We start from the raw sequence: 22,013 nt of genomic DNA, 5'->3' as shown, positions 1-22,013 counted from the left end.
TTGAGGAACACCCGATTTAGCATGATAAGGTTTAGAGTCGAAGCCATTCACTGACACTATTTGAGGTCTGTTTGATAGGTAGGACTCAAACCACCTCAGTAACTTTCCGCTAAAGCCGACAGATTTTAACTTACGAATTAGTAATGTGTGATCCACCATGTCAAACGCCTTGGAAAAGTCAGTATAAATGGCGTCTACCTCTTTGCCTTTATCAATTTCATACGATATATCTGTAATAAAGTTAACAAGATTAGTTTGTACAGAGCGGCCTTTTATAAATCCATGCTGATAATCGGACAATATTTTAGTTATCTGAGGAGAAAAAACATCGAGTAACAGGGATTCGAAGAGCTTAGAGAAACAAGATAAAATAGAAATAGGGCGATAGTTCTTAACTTCTGCATCATTACCGTTTTTAAAAATTGGTACAATTCTTGCATTCTTCCACTCGTCTGGAAATTTCCCATCCAAAAGAGAGCGGTTAATAATCAGGACCAGTGGTAAGGCAAGCAAAAATCCACAACGTTTAATAAAAATAGGTGGTACACCATCAGGACCCGCGCCTTTATAAATATTAAGCATTTTTATTTTTTTGCATATATCTGACTCTCTGAAACTGATGCGGTTGAAGCATATTGAGTTATTATCAGGATTTGATGATATATAATTGATGATACTTGAATTTCTGGCACTACCGGTTACTTCACTATAGATAGATGAGAATTGATCTGCAAATAAGTTAGCGATTTCTGGTCCTGTGTTGGCAGATGTGTTATTCATTTTCATTTCAGAGGGGAGGGTCGATTTATTTTTACGTTTATCTTTTATGAACTTCCAAAAGGTTTTGGGATTGTAGGAAATAGCTTTCTCTATTCGCATTTTATATCTATTGTAGTCATTTTCTAATAATTCGTGACTCCGTTCCCTTAAAATATTGTACTCAAATTTATCACGTGGGTTTTGATAACGACGATACTTCTTCCGAATTTTTTCCTTTTCTGCAAGTAGTTTTATTAAAGCTATGCTGAACCAGCTGGGGTATTTACTTTTACGTGGGATGCGTTTCGGAACATATTTATCAATAATATTGTGAATAATCTTGTAGAATACTGAAACCATTTCATTAATATCATTACAGTTATTTAGCTCAGTGTGCCAGTCTATAGTACTTAAATGAGATCTTATGTTAACGTAATCAGCCTTATAGTAGTTGTAATCACTACGAACATTTGGACGGAGATACATGATATTTGTAGAAGGAAAAGATACTAGTAAATTAGGGTGTTTAGGATCAATTTTACTAATAATATCTAAGGGCTTAGAAATATTAATATCAGGTAATGTACATAAATCAAGATCTAATATACGATCGTCTTTGTTACATATATTGTTGCTTTGGTATAAATTATTTAAACTCATAAAATCTATTAATGCATAGCCTAAATTACAATTGTAGTTAGTAGGAACTGTATAGTTACAATCAGATGATGTCTTTGACCACTTAATAAAACCAAGATTAAAATCTCCTAGTATCATAACGTTATCGCTATTATTTATAACAATATCAACATTTTCCATGAATGTTTCCAAAGATTTTAATTTTACTGGTGGAGGTAGGTAGACAGCACACAGTGAGAGCTTTTTTATGTCATTGTTGATAGTGATTTGGACTGATACCCATAAATCTTCACATTCAGTTTCCCAGTTCTGTATACGGATGGAAGGAATGTCACGAGAAACAGCAATTAGAACTCCGCCTCCATCTAGTTTAGTATCTTTGGAACAAACACGGTCACGACGATATACTATGTATCGAGAGTCAAAAAGTTCACTATTGGCAATACTAGCATTTAACCATGTTTCTGTAAAAACTAAAATTTTGTAGTTACTTTGGAGTATATTCTGATAGAAATTTTTAACTTTGGTTTTTATTCCGTTTAAATTTTGGTAGTAAATATCGAATTTTGAAATAATAACTTATAATAATATATCACATAAATTTATATGGTAACCTAGACAATAAGATCTATAGACTCGAGATTGCGTATTTGCAGTGCTGGGCTAAATTCGTCCTTCCTAACAAAAATTCGCCCTCCGCGGACCCACACGAACTTGTATGAAGCTTCTTTAGCTTTGATGCGGGCAGCTGCGTGAAGAGCCTTGTTAGTAGGGGTCAGGTGCTCTGTGACGAAAACTGCAGACACGTCACCTCCGTAACCAAGGTGGTGGGAGTTTAATTTTTCTTTCGGATTCTTTTTGTTAAAATTAGATACTGCTGCGATGACTAAGTCACGTTGATATGAACTCCGGAGTTTCACTATAACGGCTCGTGGTCTGCTACTCTCTTTGTTCATCTTAGCAACTCGTGTCACGTGTAATACGTCATTCTGCGTTAATGGTTGCTCTATGATTTTACCAAGTTGGGCTACCGTCTGGGTCAAGTTTTCGGACCGATTCTCTGGTATACCATTTATCTCGAGATTGCTTTCCCTCAGATGCTGTTCAACCAGATGTAGTCTCCCGGATAGATCTTTGACAGTTGTTTTGAGGTTATCATTGTCTACTTGAAGATCCTTAATGATGGAATTCTTCTCCGCCAGATTTGTTTTCATGACTTCAAATTGCTCATTGAAGAAGGACATAGACTCGCGGAACTCACTTATAAGTGCATTCATTGATTTAAGCTCGGCTGACAGAGTTGCCTTCATAATATCTTTCAGAGCACCGTTTAGTTCTTCTTTTAATATATCCCGTAGTTTGCCCTCTGTCACAAAGTTATCATTGTTGTCTTCAACTTGGCGCGCTAGCTTGGCTCGAGTAGTGATATTGTTGTTACTCGGTGAGTTGGTTGTCGCGCTCGATTCCTTAGCAACAGATGGCGGTGGCGCAGTAGTTGGGGAAGGATGGGCTGGTGTGCTCGTATGGGCTATTTTAATTTTCTTAGAGATACACTCGTCACATCTCCAATTACGCTTGTGGTCTTGGTTCATTAATTGAAATCTTTTTTCGGATACATTGCCGCACTGTATATCGTAAGTCAGACCACAGGTTGCACATTTTATGTATTCCTTATTGAGTATTACTGTGCTACAACTGGTACATTTAATAGGTGGCATTTTCCAAAATAATTTATATCGTTGTTATTGTCGAAGCAGCAAAAACGTTCAGTAGGCGCCGCTAGACGCTAAAGCGCTGCAGCGGCTGTTGGAGCGCTGGGCGAAGTGCGTGTGTGTGCGTGAGACGCGCGACGGTTAGCGCCCGCGAATATTTTAACCGTTAGAAAATATTTTTGCTTCTTACTCACGAATTACAATGTTTTGGCGGAAACCACTTATATCACTGAAAAGCTTAGTTCACAGGCTTTTTAACGGTATAACTTTTACTGTAGAAATCACAAAAATTACTACTATTTTGATTTTTTATTGACAGAGCAAACTAACAAGGTGTTGTTGAGAAGAGGTCGCGCGCGCAAGTTCACAGAGTTATATCCTTTAGACAAAGTGCCTATTTAAAAAAATATATTGATCTTAATACAAAACTACGACAAAAAGCAAAGTCAAAGTTTGAGCAAGACTTTTTTAAACTGTTGAACAACAGTATTTTTGGAAAGACATTAGAAAATACTGAACGACGTACAAACGTGCAGTTAGTGAAAAAATGGAACGATTCTAATAACAAAACCAAACAGGTAACTTGTGCACAAAAACTAATCGCTCGACCAAATTTCCAAACTGTATCAGTACTATCAGACGATTTAGTTGCGATACAAATGAAACCTGAATGCGTACGGTTGGATAAACCAATCTACATTGGTTTCACAGTGTTAGAGTTATCTAAGAGTCATATGTATGACTATTACTACTCTGTAATAAAACCAGTGTATCAAAATAACGTGTCTATCCTTTATTTAGATACGGATTCGTACATACTAATGTTACAGACCAAAAACTTTTATAAAGATTTAAAAAATATATTTTTAGATAATTTTGATACGAGTAACTACGACGCCGACAATCTTCACGGTATACCGTTACAGAATAAAAAAATACCGGGCCTGTTTAAAGATGAAATGGGTGGAAAGATTATATCCGAATTCGTAGGCCTACGATCGAAATTATATTGCATTCGCACTGATGACAGGTCCATAAAAAAGGCAAAAGGAGTAAAGTCGGCTGTAATAAAGAAACTAAATATTTCAGATTACAAAAAATCATTGTTTGAAAAACAAATAATCCGAAGAAAGAATATTTTGTTTCGTTCGATTAAGCATGAAATATTTACTCAGACTGTTAACAAAATTGCTCTGTCGAGCAACGATGATAAGCGTCTATTGCAGCGCGACAACATCTCCACGTTAGCTTGGGGTAATTTGTCCATTATATTAGGGTAACGGCTTGTCTTTATTACTATTGTATATAAATTCGTTAGTTTAAACATTAAGCGCCTTTCATGAATGTATTAGCAATTATTGTACAAAAAATATTTAGCTAAATTAGTTTATTATGATTTATATATGATGGTTATACCTAATTGTATTGATGTACTTTATTTAATATTATATTCCTGACTAAACTTCACTCCACGCTGTAATATTATGGTGTTGTGTATGGTATCGGTAGTTTTTAATTTAGTTAAGTATTGAGTACACACTGTATTTCTGAAATAAATATGAATATTTAATTAATACTTACAAATTTATTTTATTTCATATACCCTACCACTCGTACTTATTTCATAAACAAATATATTTATTTCCACTTGTTCTCATAACTATTTGAGTTTATTCTTACTGACTTATTTTACCTATAATTTCAGCATACAGAAATAAATATTAGGTATTCATGAAATAAGCAACTAAGCAAAAACAGCTTATTGATACAAATTTTATTTAAGTACTTATTTTAAATTCTGTTGGTATGTAGGTCTTAGGTAGGTGGGGAGGGGAGGTAACGTGCCATGTGCAGTCAAATACGATTTACAGGCGAACTGCGGCGGTTGTTGACATTATAGTTACTACGAAGTTATTTCAAAAATGTCCCTATCGGTATGTACCTACCTACTTATATTTATTGAAATTATTTTATTGCAAGTTTATTTTATACAGGCGTTCCTAATTACATTTTTATTGTTACAGATCCTAGACGACACTCATGACCCCAATGATCCCTATTACTACGCCCAAAATATGTTGGAAGGATTAGATAGTGACGTTGAACTGGTAAGACCAGTTCCACAGCCGCAGAACATTGTGAAAAAACGACTGAAGACCTCAAGGAAAAGAACGGCTAAGGAAATGATGACATCATCCTTTGTAAAATGCAACACGATGCGAAAGGGTAATAGGGTCATTAAGATTGAGGTGTATGATCTCAACGAGTGCCAGGACACAACCAGTGAAAGTGCTGTAGTGAGTTGTCAGTGGGTTTGTGAAGATCCTATGGACGAAATATTGGACTTAACTGAAAATTTAATTAAAAAAATAACAAAAAAAATGTGTGATAATAATTTTTAAAAATAATATTTTAAGTAATTAGGTAGTTCTTAATTTTTTAATATAAGATATATTTTTAAGTTGTATATTTTTTTAATTTTAAATTTTGTACTTAGTAGTTAATTATCTTGTAAATACCTCAATAAATGTTAATAATTTAAAAATACTCTTTTTTTTGCTCACAATCTTATAGATAAGTATCGAATGAAACCAATAGGTATTTTAGGTATTTTTTTTATTCATTTCTGTAAATAGTTAACAAATAAAAATATATATTCAGTAGGTAATTAATTACTCATAAAAAATAAAATTATATAATAAAAATAAAAACGGTAAAAATATTCATCGTAATGCGATTTCATTACACAAAGCAAGATATTTTTCATAATTCAAGTAATTTTTTTCACAATATTTGAAAGAGGTTTATATTCAACAATACAATCGTTTAGTATGAGACAGTATGCAGATGTTTGATCGGGAATCTCTGAGTCACTTTCTAACTCTACACGGACGTCCACGGGACCCGTTTTCAAAGTTTCGTTTTGTCTGCTGCAATTAATCACCACCAAAGGACATAAGTCCTTAAATTCTTTTAAACTCAACAATGGTGCACAACGGTGTCCATAATAAGACTGTTGAAATTTAGCATACAATTCGTATAGTAGTAAGTATTTATCATCAGCAAAGTTAATATTGAGGCTTTCGTATGGAAAGTATGTTGAATTAAGAAAAACTTTTACGTCACGTAAATGACAATGATCAAACTGTGACATATCCCCGCTTCCAATGTTCTTTCTATGTGTTTGCAAACCTATTATTATGAACCGGGGTTTTTCTAATTGCGATGAAGTTTTCACTGACCAGGTATGTTTAGTGGTTCTTGGTAACATAGGGTATTCATAGAGATCCCAATTCCTAAACGCTAAGCTTATAGCTCTATCTTTTTCCAAATATCTAAGCAAGTTGACTCTTTCCCGATCTGATACTTTTATATGCGGTACTCTCCATACTATTTTATTTATGCTAATATCTTCTAACACTTCATTGGTATTTAATTTTACAGCATTTAGGTTCGTATTGCTACGTAGTAGTATCAACTCATGCTTACAATTCATTATGATTTTATTGTAATCCTCTGCAAAACCAAGTACTTTATTCAATGGTATACAAACAGAAAAAAAACCTTTTGTATTTTTTATTCCATCAGTGTCCCATCCCCACAAACGAGACATTTTTGTTTCATTTTCATTCATCGATATCAAAGATTTTATAGTGGTTGTTATACCGGCATTTTTTATTCTATCTACTTCTACACCGTTTAATTCATAACGAATGTCTTGAAATAGATACAAAATTGCATTGTTTACAAACTCTACAGCACTAACTCTTTCTTTTTTGTCTCCGTTTGGTCGATACACTTTTACTGAACCTTCTATGTATATTGTACTCGCTGAAGGCAATACGTAAAGGTCTTGTTGATTAATAGGAATACGAATTTCATCATTTGTGTTAAAACTGTTTATGTAAGGTTTATACGAATGAACTTGATAGCTTTCGATACTATTATCTTGCGTGATAGGATCTATGATGTTTAACATATTCATTTTAGAAGTTTAAGGTATTTTAAAAATTGCTTGTTTTCTTTCGTAAGCTTTTTCTTTTTAGTAGGTACTTTCTGCTGCACTGTAGGTGTTGTACTGACATCGTTACTTTTGGGTTCCAATCTTTTATTTATGAAATCTAGCATTTTCGCCTTAAATGTAAATATAAGTGCAGTTGTTCGTTTCGTAAATTTAACAAATTATTATTTTCATCTAATATTCTTACATTAATTTCACTAACTGTATTTTGATTTACTGGAAAATATATTAAATTTTTCGGAATCTCTATGATCCGATACCCTGGTGGTACATTAGGTGCGAATTCATAAATTATATGGCTAGGTTTTCCATTTATATATGATCCGCTCACTATATCACATTCGATTCGAATGATGGTTGAAGGTAGAATGCTTACAGGGAAGAGAGATTCGTGTAATATATTTGCTTTAAGTATTTCACTTCCGAAACCCAATATTCTACCGATAGAACCAATTTTCTCAAAATGAATATCCTTAGAACAAAATATATTTGTGTTCAAAGTATTATTATTGCACGTTAACTTAAACGTGCAATCTTTCAAATTATTTTTTAAATAGTCATTAATATCCGATAACTCATAAGATCCTTCGGGTATTTCTATTACTCCGTTATCACCATAAAAAAACTTATTATTGTTGTGGTCGATGTTAGGTATTGAGTTAAAGGTTGACAGAAAGATAAGTCCACATTCATATTCACCGTCAAGCTGAAGCGCTGGCGAATAATATGTTGATAACGCTGATTTACAACCAGTTACTGATAGTGTGAATGCCATCATATTAATGAGAAAATTTACTACTACATCTTATTTTAAATGCTTTATCCAGAATTTTTTTAGAAATTTAATACATAAATGACCACAATTAAATGGATTATTTTTTTGATAGTTTATGTAATTATAGTAAATATCAGTTTTTGTTGTTAAGTATTTAATCAGTTCAATTGGTGGTTTTAAATCTCCATAGCTATCAAAGTATTCACAATAGTTATTTATTTTGCAATAGGCTACCCAATGAGTTCCAGGATTCTCTGAACTGTCTAAATTTAAAATAGCACACTCAATGTTTTTGGACTTTGTCGGCAAAGTGTTTCTCATGTAAACACCTCGAAAGTATGGTATGTCATGAGTAAATTTTACTATATCAATATTAGTAAGTGCTCGCCTGGGTAACCTAGTAATTAGTTTTTTGAAGAACGCACACATAATCCTTTCCCCTTCTTGTATGGTTTAATGTATAAACCTTTACCTATAGCTATAGATTCCATCATTTTGTTGTGCCGCTCAGATTCAGCAAGATTTTTTTGAGCTGACTTATAATCACTGACTGCTTTGGCTATTCCACCAATACCTCCAGCTAAAGAGCCTAATGCGGATAGACCAGCGAAGATAGGAATTAGTGGAAGTATACCTCCTGTTTTCGGAATAGGAATAATTCTTGGAAGTTTTATGTTATTATTTTTATGAAATATTTTTTTTGCTGCTAAATATGCAAACTGTATAGCTTCTTTGTTATTACTCGGTTTAATTTTTTTCATAAGCGATTTTAACTTTCCTATTGAGGCCTTAAATGACTTAATACCAGATCCAGTTTTTAGTTTTGCTTTCATAACTTTGTTAACCAACCACGATGCAACCCTTTCACCTCTACTCGCATCTAATGATTTCAATCGGCGTTTTGCCATATTCTTTAACTCTAAGTCAGCCTTATGACGGTCTTCTAAATTAGAGTTCTTAGAATAAGCTATATCGTGTTGCATGCACGCACTGTCTAAAGGATTAATTCCTTTATCACCTCTATTCAATCGTTCTTGCAAGCGAGTGCCAGGACCACAGTAGTTGTACCCCGGTAAATGTAACTCAATTGGTAAATGATTGATGAAAGTATTTATTAGTCCTCTTCCTTTCATAACTAAGTAGATAATGAATAAAAGATAGGATAAACGTTTATTATATGCTTTATTTTTTAACAATATCAGTTTTATCAATCCAGCTGTTTTCTTTTTGACTTAGACCAAGCCATTTAACTAATAACTTATTGCCGCGCTTTCTTATAACCTTTTCCACCAAATAAATTTGAGGACACTTAGTTTTTTGAAGTTCTTGTTCATAAAAACTTCCTTTTATTGGAATACTATGTTGGTCTTTAATATGATAGGTGATAGGGACACTCTTGTTTACTTTAAAAATGGTAAACAACTCAGTTGACCAATTTGGTGTATAGCCTTTTTTAAAATCCCCTTTGTACTTGCTGATCCGAACGATATCACCTACGTGAAACTTTATTTTCTTTGATGTTGTAGAATTTTGAGATTTTTGTATATTCTTTGCAACAATTGATTCATTTGTTGAATTAATTGCAGATGGATTGAATTTAGTGGTACGGTGTACAGTATTATTATATTTATCACCTAAATCATACAATGGCAATCCAACCCACTTGTAGTTTCCAACCAAACTAAAATGTTTGAACATCTTTCCTTTTAAAGTTCTTATTAATCTTTCAACAATTGAAGCTTTTTTTGTGGAGTATGTTGAATAATGATTTATTTTATATTTATTCATAAGTTTTTGAAAAATATCATTATAAAATTCAGTGCCCATATCAGTTTGTAAATTTTTAGGTCTACGACCTATTTTTAAAATCTTTTCAAAAGCGAGACACACTTCAATTTTTGTTTTAGTCTTTAATGGAGCTACCCATGCATATTTTGAAAAAGCATCGATTACAACTAAAATGAACTTATAGCCCTTGTTAACTTTCTGATATTTTTGTATGTCTATCAAATCAGATTGCCATAAATCATCAATACCCTTTATAATTACTGATCGACGAGGAAAATTCCTTCTAGCTCCTTTATGGATTTCATCAACAACATTTTGTTTGCTCATAGTGTCCTTGTATTATCTCTCAGTGCCACAATGTGATCTTTTATCATATTACTGACATCTGTACTCGAGCACTTATCACCTAACTGTTTCTGTAACTGTTGTATTTGCGCCTTTATACTTTTAAGTTCAGTAAGACAATTATGCTTTTTGCAAAATAGTTTATTGTTTTGGTCAACGTATTCTTTATTTACAGCTTCATCTGCAGCAACCGCTAATTGTAATCCTTTCAATCTACTTTGTCTCAAATCATAATCACCAGATTCATTTTGAACTAGCACTTTATTTGAAAGAGTGAATTCAAATGAGTCCATCGCACGCAACCTTTTATGAACGTGATGACCAAATTTATCAATATTCATATTGCAATCAAACGAAGGTTAGGGATGAAATAAAAAAATATATAGTTTACATTTGTATTTATTCAATTTAATGCTCCACATTCTTTTAGTTCTTCTAAGATAGAAATGATTTCATTGTCCAATCCAGTGTTACCAGCATCTTTCGAAGCTATTAATAATTTCAATCTCTCAACTAATTCATTTGGATCGTCCCAATAAACATAGTCAATTTTTGGATTAACTTTTTTTAACAATGGTAATCCTTTTCCTTTAGTAGTCTTAACAGAACTTACTGTTTTATATTGAGAGAATAACGGTTTTATAATATGTAAGTACTTAAAACCCCTGCTGCTCATTATTTGTTGATCGGGCTCAAACCCACGCCGGTGAGCATTTGTGTTTATTAATATAGTCTTGTAGTTTTGTTTATCATTTTCAGTAACTATGCTTAAATCGGGCTCTTTTTTGTACAGTAATTCAACAAGTCCAGATGTTTTTTCGTACACATGACCCGCAATTTTGATTTTATTATCAAAATCTGAAACAAGTGACGTTCCCACCATTGGCTTACCTTTTACTAATCTAATTCCAAAGGGCACATCTTTAAAGATTTCTGATGATAATGACCATGAAGATACAGAATTTTTATTCGGAGTTGAACGAGCATCGGAAAGCGTTTCGAAAAATATATCATCTTTCGAATTTTGTGGAAATTCCAATTCACTTTGAGTACCATCATCAATTTCATTCCATGCCTCTTGGGATGTGTTAATTGGAGATACACTCGGGTCAGATAATTTTCTTTTTCGCGTAGGAGTCAATTCCTGATCTAAATTGACTTTTCCGCTATTAAAATATTCCGAGTTAGCTTCTTCATTTTCTCCAGCACCGCCAATATGAGTACTAGACAGTAGCTTAAGTGGATCCGTCACTGGTTTAAACATTGTTTCTAATGCTAATTCAGAATCAAGTTTATTATTTTTCATATTCTTGACCTTCTGTTTAACGGCTTCAGCAGATTTAATTATTTGCTGTTTTATAGATTTTTCACTCATTTTAACAAATTTCACAACTTCTCACACTAAAAGAATATATTAAAATGTTTATATGTGAAAGGCCTAATTTATTTATATCAATTGTCGAAACGAACGAAAGTGTCAAATTTCATTCTATAGCATCCATCGTTTTTATGACAGTCTTTGTTTATAACTAAATAGTTATATGTGTCTTTCCAAATTTGTGAACACATTTCGCGGAATTGGAGCCATGTCATATCACTGTTTACGTGTTCATCATACACGTGACGTAAATTGATGTCATCTTGTTTAAATACGATGAGCATATTAGCATTATCACGAATCAGCTGTTTTGGAATTTTGCTATACGTTTGGTTCAAATAAAAACAATCTATATTTTTGTGCCTGCCCATAGCAAAGTAATCACGAATATTATTTTGATTTTCACACGCAACATCATCAAAAATTATAACTGAATTTGGCGAAGCATTATCAGGACTTAAAACTTCTTCGTTATCACGGTATTTAAAGTAGCTTACACCAGGGACCAGACTTAATACTTTTTCTAAAAATAGGTACTTTGGTTGATGCAACGTTTTTGAGTAAACATAAATATTATGAAAATTTAATCCGTTAGGATGTAAAATCAGGCCAACAACTACATTTGTCTTTCCACAGTTTGATGGTCCACAAACTAAACAACGAATAGTCGTGGGCAGAAGTTTACCATGACGAAGTGGTAATTTGTCAGAACCGAAATCGATTTTTGTAAGATGTAATGTACTAGATTGTTTAACAAATTTCATTTTGCACAAAGTGTTAACAGTAGCGTTTCTTATGGTATAATGTTGAAAGCGTAACCCATCATCACTATTTATCTAATGAAGTTTGTTTTAGGAACACCAAACACAAAAAATAAATTATTGGGCATTCTACTCAACGAAATCAGCCAGGCGGAGGGCGACCGCAGGGAGCCCCGAACGGAGTGAGGCCTGGCTGATTTCGTTGAGTAGAATGCCCAATAATTTATTTTAATAGGTAATATTTTGATTATGCATTTCTACTAATTTGCTCGGGAACTAAACTTCATACTTAAAATAATTTGCCTAAAATTTAATTAAACACTGACTTACATGAGTGCTTCCAACTGTGAATTAATTATTAAAGATCACACAAATATAAACTATCTGCACAAATGAATCTAACGAACCAACAAGTTTTTGTTTTACGGTTTAAGTCGTATATATCAGTTTTTGTTAAAATAATCATACAGCGTCAAGATCCGAAGACACTTAGTCCTCGTTTAAATCTAGACTGATCCCGGAATCGCTGAGTTTCCGCATAAGATCTAGCTCCTTAGTCCCGAAAACGCTGAGTTCTCGCTTAAGACTGTGGAACCTGTTTGATTATTTATACATAACTGATACCTCCGGACTAAACCATACTTGGGTTTGGCACGATCCCGGGAGCGCTGAGTTCCCGCGTAAGATCTAGCTTCTAAGTCCCGAAAACGCAGAGTTCTCGCTTAAGACTTAGGAGCCGCCACTCAACTCCGAAGACGCAGAGTCCTCGCTTCAAGTCGAGATATGCTTAACCCCAAAGACCTGCATGTGGTATGAGTCTAAAAACCATAATGAATAAAATGTCTGTTTCAATGTACGTAACGTGATTCGGGGTTCTCAACTTTGGGTATCATTTTGATCGTGATATCACTTTCTAAAACATAGCGTAAGAAATGAACAATCTAAAGAAACTACCGTTTCATAAGAAATAAGTATGATAAAATATCATAATTATATTTACCTAATAGGTACTTGAAGCCCAAATGGTCAGCGAATACGTTTTGAAATTCTTTTATGACAAGTAGGTATCAAGTTATAAACATACTAGTTTGATATAAGTTAGTATGTCTTCAATATAAGTACTTATATCTAAATAGTTTTTTTAATTAAAATATGTTTTCTATAAAATGCATCTTATTTATTTAACTCAGATTATTTCAAATAAAATGTTACGTACTCCTTACCATGTTTTGCCAAGCCTCATAGACCAGGAGCTAACAATATCAATATGTATGAGATATAATATATATTTGAAAACACCGTCGTGGCTGTTTACCTGTGGTGTAGCGGTTAAGATGGTGGTTTTCATTCCACAGGTTGTTGGTTCAATATAAACTTAAAGTTATAAATAAGTTCATTACACACTACATACATTAAACGTTCCTTTACGAAAAAAGCTTGTGACTCAGCTTAAGGTCTTAATATTGGCCAAATTATACCTAGGTATGTTTAATATTAAAAACTATTGAACTCGCGCCCGGCCTATCGACTTTTCCACGGTTTTGCTTACGCTGCATCACGAGGCAGCGCGGCTGCGGCCAGTTCTTGATATATGATATTATTGTTTGTCCATATTCTATTCATTTATGCGATGGTTTAGTGGTTAATGAATTAGGAAGTACTAGATTCTATTTTAAAATAGGTTCATAAAATAAAATTACTTTCTGTACTTTGGGTGTTAATAAACTTAGTTATTAAAGTAAATTTATATACCTACCTAGATATACATATTTACAGCGAACAAAGTTGAGTTTTTTTAAGTAAGAAACCCATTTATTTAACTACCACATAAGTGGTAATAATAACGAATCGCATCATGCACTATTCGTGTTTGTGACATGCGAGTACCTAAGAACAGATCCTAGTATGGTTCTATGTATTCTTATCTGTTAACACTTGTATAACCGTTCTTAGCTATAAGCTATAAGGTCTCATGTTGTACCCATAACAGTCAATATTATTTATTTTAGAAAGAAGTATAACGACCGAATAGCGCACTGGTTAGTAACTCTAATTGTTATGCTGAGGGTTCGGGGTTCGATCCCCGGCCGGGGCAGAACACTTAATTGCACAACTGTTAGAGTTACTAACCAGCGCGCTATTCGGTCGTTTATTTCTTCCTTCATTGAATAATATCAAACACAACACTTCACCTATACAGATGTCAAACGTATAACACCTCTCTTTCCAATTGTGGGTAATGGTTGCACAAATGCATTTCAGAAAACATCTATTTTGCAGAGATTGCAATTTTCACACACTGACACACATCTACATTGCACAGTTCACAATGTCATATGACTAACTCAATGAATACCTAAGTAAGCCTTAAAGTGCAGTGTTAAGGTTGAAAATTTAATATTATTAAGTAAGACTTATTATTTTATATAATACAACCATAATGGTTTTTAAATAATTAATAATTTTTTGGCTGTCCTTTCTTCGCTCAGCCATCACCGTGCCTGTCTGTGCGCTCTGTAAAACCCTTCAGTTTTTCTTCAGTCATTCCTTAAGTGCTGTTCGTGGTTCCTGTGAAAATCTATCAACATCCTGAAACAATGTTAGTATTCGTGAGTACTTTTTTATCTTACAGTTAAGTTTCTTTGTTTTTCCTCGTGTGTGCTCCTAAATTAAACTTTAATGTTATAATGAAGTAAATTTCTATTTTAATATGTTGATTTATTATAACACATCAAGTAGTAAATTATCTGTAAAGTATCTCAAGTTATTTATAAATGAATGATTTAAAATAGATAGTTTAATCTCCCAATTATCTAGTGCAGATAATTTAATATGGAAATGCTAAAAATAAATATGTTTTACAGGTCTGACTCAGAATACGAAAGTGTCGTCTCGCTGCCGCACACATCCAAAAGCAAAACTGCAGTCGCGGCCCCGAACAAACGGAAGAATAACTCAGCAGAACCCCAAAGGTATGTACTCATATCCCTATTTTATTATAAAATTAGGTACATGATTCCAAATTTCACTTAATTTAATACCATAACCCTCTATTTTCGCTGTACTGTATAAAATTTAGTAAGATAATGCATGATGCGATGGCTGTGTGAGCAGCGATGGTTCATGTACCGGGATCGACGCCTATACAGACTGATTAATTTTGGTTGTGAGGTCTTGAGGTCTACATGTTAGTTATAATTGTGTTGTGTGACCATTAAAGTGTTAGTTATTCTCTATATATATCTACAAAACTCGCCATTTACTGAACATACTTAAGGTCTAAGTCCACTTACACAACTCTTTTCTACCCAACAGAGAAATATAAATTAAAATTATGCATTTTATATTTTTTTAATATACTTTACATTGATTACATAAATAAGTAGACAGCTCGCTTGGTGAGTGGGTACAGAGATGTGTAAGTGGGCTAAGACCTTTATAAATTATATATTGTGTTACATCAAAAATCACTTTATCCTTTCAATATTTTAACAGTCGTGCCGTTTAATATACCTACACCACTGCTACTTATAAATTTAAACCTATATTTTATGTTTATTTAATTATAAATATATTGTTTACAGGACTAATAAGAAGAAGAAGACCAGTGGCACAAGCAAACTGGACATATTCGGGATTTTGGATGAAGCTGAAAACCTAGCAAGCAGAGCAGCGCCGGACAACTACCCTATATCGTCTAGCTTCGTGTCTCGCGTGGCCAACGGCTCCGTACGAAAGAGCTTAATTAACGACGGTGAATTTTATGTTGAGCTAAAAGTGTACAACACACTTGACGCTAAAACCTCTAAGCCTGAGGAACGGTGGAAAAAAGCCCTGTTCAATCTGAAACTGCTGACTGAGCAGGACGGCGAGCCGTGGCAGGCGCTGCAGAAGTTTGTCAGGGAAGCGCACTCCGTGTTCGGAGACTGCGAACCTGTTTACTATAGCGAAAAAATTCATATTAAGTAAATTCATCAACTTACCGCCGTTTTTTAACTATTGAAGTTTTTTAATAAATATTATACTTATTTCATTTAAATTTTTATAATTTTTATTTTTTCCATTTTTTAATTAGGTAGGTTTTTCCATTTCCATTTTACTATAGCGATTTTTTTATAAAGTAATTAACTTAACTCAACTGTTGAATATTATTTCATTTAATCAATATAATATTTCAGCCATCGTTTAACCATAAGTATATCGAAAATTCATATTAAGTATTTATCAACTTAACTTAACTTTGAAGTACCTAATTTAAAAATATTACTTATTTCATTTAATTTGAATAATTATTTCCTTTAAATATTTCAGTTAGCTAGGTACCTATTTCCATTTTTTATTTCAAGCCGTTACCCAATAATGCCGTACTGTACCGTTTGTCGTTCATCAATTGATAGGAAAAAATGGATAGGGCATTTACGTAGTACTTTACATAAAAACATCGCTGCGATATCTGTATGCGATGGTGTCGAGATGATCAATTCAGCTTTCAAGTCCCGTATAGCCACATATAGGATTACAGCTACCAGCGAGTTTGAACAAAACTCTGTAGATAACTTTTTTGATTCAATTCGAGCCAAGATAAAGGACCTTTTTGATAAATGTTTACAACTGCATACTTGTATTAAAGTAAATATAGAACTCTTCTCATTGTTTTTAATGTTCAAAAATGATTGTCAGGAAATAAAATCATTTGGAACAAAAAATCAAATTTTATATCTTAATTATGACTTTGATTCGAAGTATTTAAACTTGGTAAATGAAGTTAAGAAAAAAATTGAAGAATTTCAAGAAAGGGATAGTGGTTGGACATTTCTTAGTAACTCGCATCTCGAGATTAATATCAACAAATATCAACCGCTGCGAGGTGCTAGCTATATAAATTTGCCTAAGTTTATAAAAAATAAAAAGGCATGTTTAAATATCGAGAACAATGACCCTTACTGTTTTCTTTGGAGTGTGGTGGCAGCCCTATTTCCCGCTCAGAAACATCCTGAACGAGTATCGTCTTACCCTGATTTTAGAAAAGTTTTCAATATTGAGGGGATGTCTTTTCCAGTAGGATTTTCGGATATAACTATATTCGAAAAAAACAACCCTACCATTGCGGTAGTTGTGTATGGACTGAAAGATGGGAAGACTATTTCAGGCCCCTTGTATAGATCAGAGACATTAACGGGTAAGACCGTAATCCATCTATTATATATTGAGAACGACAAAACATCTCATTATTGTCTTATCAAAAATTTAACTCGTCTAGTGAGAAGTCAAATAACTAAACACCATCAAAAGTTACACATTTGCGAAAGTTGTTTATTATTTTTTTCCACCCCTGAACAAGCTAACACTCACTTATGCAGTGGAGTAGCTACCGAAATACCAAAAGAAGGGAGTTTTTTGCAGTTTAAAAACTATGAGCGAAAACAAAACATGCCTTTTGTGATTTATGCCGACTTAGAAACAATGCTAGTCAAATATGAGGGCTGTGAGAATGACCCTAACATCGCTAGTACATCCACGTTGCAACGTCACGTGCCGATAGCGTTTGCGTACCAGATAGTTTGCACACTTGATGACTCATATGACAAGTTTGTTAGTTACCGCGGTGTTGACTGTATTGCAAGGTTTATCGAATGTTTAAATCGTGATGTACGTAAAATTCATAAAGTGTTGAAAAAAACTGTAAGCATGATATTTACGGAAAAAGATCAAAAAGACTTTGAAAGTGCCACTCGATGTTATATCTGTAAAAACTTCTTATTTTTAGATCGTGTTCGTGATCATTGCCATATCACCGGGAAATATCGCGGTGCAGCACATACCCATTGTAATTTACAGTTTAAACAACCTATGTTCGTTCCCGTAGTATTTCATAATTTAGCGGGGTACGACTGCCACTTGTTTATAAAAGAGCTAGCTTTATCACCTGGCCCTGTAAAACTTATACCTAAAACGAAGGAAAACTATATTTCGTTTACGAAATACGTGCCGATATCCCAAGATGAGAGCATTCAAGTTCGTTTTATCGATTCCTTTAAATTTCTGGGGACCAGTTTAGATCAATTGGCGAAATCATTAACGAAAACTCAATTTCATCATTTGAGAAAACATTTTCATGACGATAGTGCATTTGATTTGCTGGTACGTAAAGGTGTTTATCCTTATTGCTATATGTCAAATATGGAACGCTATGAGATTACGTCATTGCCTCCAAAGGAAGATTTTTTCAACTCACTTACGGGTGAAGATATAAGCGATGCCGATTATGAGCATGCGCAAGCGGTATGGTCAAAATTCGCTGTAAAAGATTTGGGTGAATACACCGATCTGTATTTAAAAACTGATGTTTTATTACTTACAGACATATTTGAAAATTTTAGAAAAACCTGTAAAAAGTATTACGAGCTTGATAGCTTATTCTATCTTACTATCAGTGCCCTATCGTTTGACAGCATGCTTCTCAAAACTCAAATAAAACTAGAGCTCCTCACTGATTTAGAGATGATTCGAATGATACAGAGTGGAATCAGAGGTGGTGTGTGTATGTGCTCTAAGCGTTATGCTAAAGCGAATAACAAGTACTTATCCGACTATGACTCATCTGAACCTGATTCATTTATTGTGTACATAGATGCTAATAATTTATACGGATATTGTATGTCGCAGACGTTACCTCTTAGTAATTTTAGATTTCTAACGGAAGAGGAAATTGATAATTTAGATATTTCAAGTATTTCTGATAGTGCAGATACTGGTTTTATTTTGGAAGTAGACCTATTGTATCCTGAAATTTTACACCATGAGCATAATGACCTTCCTTTTTGTCCTGAAAAATGCATTCCACCCGGCGGCCGAAATCATAAACTTGTGCCTAATCTCTATGATAAATATAGATATGTCATCCATTATGTTCACTTGAAGCAGTGTCTAAAGCATGGCTTAAAACTAACCAAGGTTCACAGAGTTATATCCTTTAGACAAAGTGCCTATTTAAAAAAATATATTGATCTTAATACAAAACTACGACAAAAAGCAAAGTCAAAGTTTGAGCAAGACTTTTTTAAACTGTTGAACAACAGTATTTTTGGAAAGACATTAGAAAATACTGAACGACGTACAAACGTGCAGTTAGTGAAAAAATGGAACGATTCTAATAACAAAACCAAACAGGTAACTTGTGCACAAAAACTAATCGCTCGACCAAATTTCCAAACTGTATCAGTACTATCAGACGATTTAGTTGCGATACAAATGAAACCTGAATGCGTACGGTTGGATAAACCAATCTACATTGGTTTCACAGTGTTAGAGTTATCTAAGAGTCATATGTATGACTATTACTACTCTGTAATAAAACCAGTGTATCAAAATAATGTGTCTATCCTTTATTTAGATACGGATTCGTACATACTAATGTTACAGACCAAAAACTTTTATAAAGATTTAAAAAATATATTTTTAGATAATTTTGATACGAGTAACTACGACGCCGACAATCTTCACGGTATACCGTTACAGAATAAAAAAATACCGGGCCTGTTTAAAGATGAAATGGGTGGAAAGATTATATCCGAATTCGTAGGCCTACGATCGAAATTATATTGCATTCGCACTGATGACAGGTCCATAAAAAAGGCAAAAGGAGTAAAGTCGGCTGTAATAAAGAAACTAAATATTTCAGATTACAAAAAATCATTGTTTGAAAAACAAATAATCCGAAGAAAGAATATTTTGTTTCGTTCGATTAAGCATGAAATATTTACTCAGACTGTTAACAAAATTGCTCTGTCGAGCAACGATGATAAGCGTCTATTGCAGCGCGACAACATCTCCACGTTAGCTTGGGGTAATTTGTCCATTATATTAGGGTAACGGCTTGTCTTTATTACTATTGTACATAAATTCGTTAGTTTAAACATTAAGCGCCTTTCATGAATGTATTAGCAATTATTGTACAAAAAATATTTAGCTAAATTAGTTTACTCGTATTATGATTTATATAATAATATTATGATGGTTCTATGGTGGTATGATGGTACCTAGCTGTATTGATGTACTTTATTTAATATTATATTCCTGAATAATTTTTTCACTCCACGCTGTAATATTATGGTGTTGTGTATGGTATCGGTAGTTTTTAATTTAGTTAAGTATTGTGTACACACTGTATTTCTGAAATAAATATGAATATTTAATTAATACTTACAAATTTATTTTATTTCATATACCCTACCACTCGTACTTATTTCATAAACAAATATATTTATTTCCACTTGTTCTCATAACTATTTGAGTTTATTCTTACTTACTTATTTTACCTATAATTTCAGCATACAGAAATAAATATTAGGTATTCATGAAACAAGCAACTAAGCAAAAACAGCTTATTGATACAAATTTTATTTAAGTACTTATTTTAAATTCTGTTGGTATGTAGGTCTTAGGTAGGTGGGGGAGGGGAGGTAACGTGCCATGTGCAGTCAAATACGATTTACAGGCGAACTGCGGCGGTTGTTGACATTATAGTTACTACGAAGTTATTTCAAAAATGTCCCTATCGGTATGTACCTACCTACTTATATTTATTGAAATTATTTTATTGCAAGTTTATTTTATATAGGCGTTCCTAATTACATTTTTATTGTTACAGATCCTAGACGACACTCATGACCCCAATGATCCCTATTACTACGCTCAAAATATGTTGGAAGGATTAGATAGTGACGTTGAACTGGTAAGACCAGTTCCACAGCCGCAGAACATTGTGAAAAAACGATTGAAGACCTCAAGGAAAAGAACGGCTAAGGAAATGATGACATCATCCTTTGTAAAATGCAACACGATGCGAAAGGGTAATAGGGTCATTAAGATTGAGGTGTATGATCTCAACGAGTGCCAGGACACAACCAGTGAAAGTGCTGTAGTGAGTTGTCAGTGGGTTTGTGAAGATCCTATGGACGAAATATTGGACTTAACTGAAAATTTAATTAAAAAAATAACAAAAAAAATGTGTGATAATAATTTTTAAAAATAATATTTTAAGTAATTAGGTAGTTCTTAGTTTTTTAATATAAGATATATTTTTAAGTTGCATATTTTTTTAATTTTAAATTTTGTACTTAATAGTTAATTATCTTGTAAATACCTCAATAAATGTTAATAATTTAAAAATACTCTTTTTTTTGCTCACAATCTTATAGATAAGTATCGGAATGAAACCAATAGGTATTTTAGGTATTTTTTTATTCATTTCTGTAAATAGTTAACAAATAAAAATATATATTCAGTAGGTAATTACTCATAAAAAATAAAATTATATAATAAAAATAAAAACGGTAAAAATATTCATCGTAATGCGATTTCATTACACAAAGCAAGATATTTTTCAGAATTCAAGTAATTTTTTTCACAATATTTGAAAGAGGTTTATATTCAACAATACAATCGTTAAGTATGAGACAGTATGCAGATGTTTGATCGGGAATCTCTGAGTCACTTTCTAACTCTACACGGACGTCCACGGGACCCGTTTTCAAAGTTTCGTTTTGTCTGCTGCAATTAATCACCACCAAAGGACATAAGTCCTTAAATTCTTTTAAACTCAACAATGGTGCACAACGGTGTCCATAATAAGACTGTTGAAATTTAGCATACAATTCGTATAGTAGTAAGTATTTATCATCAGCAAAGTTAATATTGAGGCTTTCGTATGGAAAGTATGTTGAATTAAGAAAAACTTTTACGTCACGTAAATGACAATGATCAAACTGTGACATATCCCCGCTTCCAATGTTCTTTCTATGTGTTTGCAAACCTATTATTATGAACCGGGGTT

General features: G+C 33.2%; 3 protein-coding genes across 4 annotated transcripts in view; 2 read left to right on the top strand and 1 right to left on the bottom strand.

Moving 5' to 3' along the window:
- Window positions 1-22,013, bottom strand: part of LOC105388777 (peptidoglycan recognition protein) — a 52,152-nt gene that overhangs the window by 20,175 nt on the left and 9,964 nt on the right. The gene's annotated exons all lie outside the window — the stretch shown is intronic.
- LOC119692574 lies at window positions 4,937-5,538 on the top strand. Its single transcript, XM_038113620.2, has 2 exons — window positions 4,937-5,044; window positions 5,135-5,538. Exons 1-2 carry the CDS (start codon window positions 5,033-5,035, stop codon window positions 5,510-5,512), a joined length of 390 nt encoding a protein of 129 aa, XP_037969548.1. The 5' UTR covers window positions 4,937-5,032; the 3' UTR covers window positions 5,513-5,538.
- Window positions 14,636-16,217, top strand: LOC119693690. Of its 2 annotated transcripts, none has more exons than XM_038117922.2 (3): window positions 14,636-14,777; window positions 15,043-15,150; window positions 15,763-16,217. In XM_038117922.2, coding segments are annotated over exons 1-3 (495 nt in total). In that variant the 5' UTR covers window positions 14,636-14,775; the 3' UTR covers window positions 16,148-16,217. The 2 variants fall into 2 exon arrangements, 1 of the variants encoding a protein (XP_037973850.1); XR_007268216.1 differs by having other exon boundaries at window positions 14,661-14,787.

Source organism: Plutella xylostella, chromosome Z (assembly GCF_932276165.1).
Source record: "Plutella xylostella chromosome Z, ilPluXylo3.1, whole genome shotgun sequence".
Taxonomy (NCBI): domain Eukaryota; kingdom Metazoa; phylum Arthropoda; class Insecta; order Lepidoptera; family Plutellidae; genus Plutella; species Plutella xylostella.
This window is presented reverse-complemented; position numbering and strand designations above follow the sequence as displayed.

Coding starts and splice junctions, on each gene's coding strand:
- LOC119693690 (XM_038117922.2), top strand. Junction 15,151..15,762: donor AACTCAGCAGAACCCCAAAG/GTATGTACTCAT, acceptor TATTGTTTACAG/GACTAATAAGAAGAAGAAGA.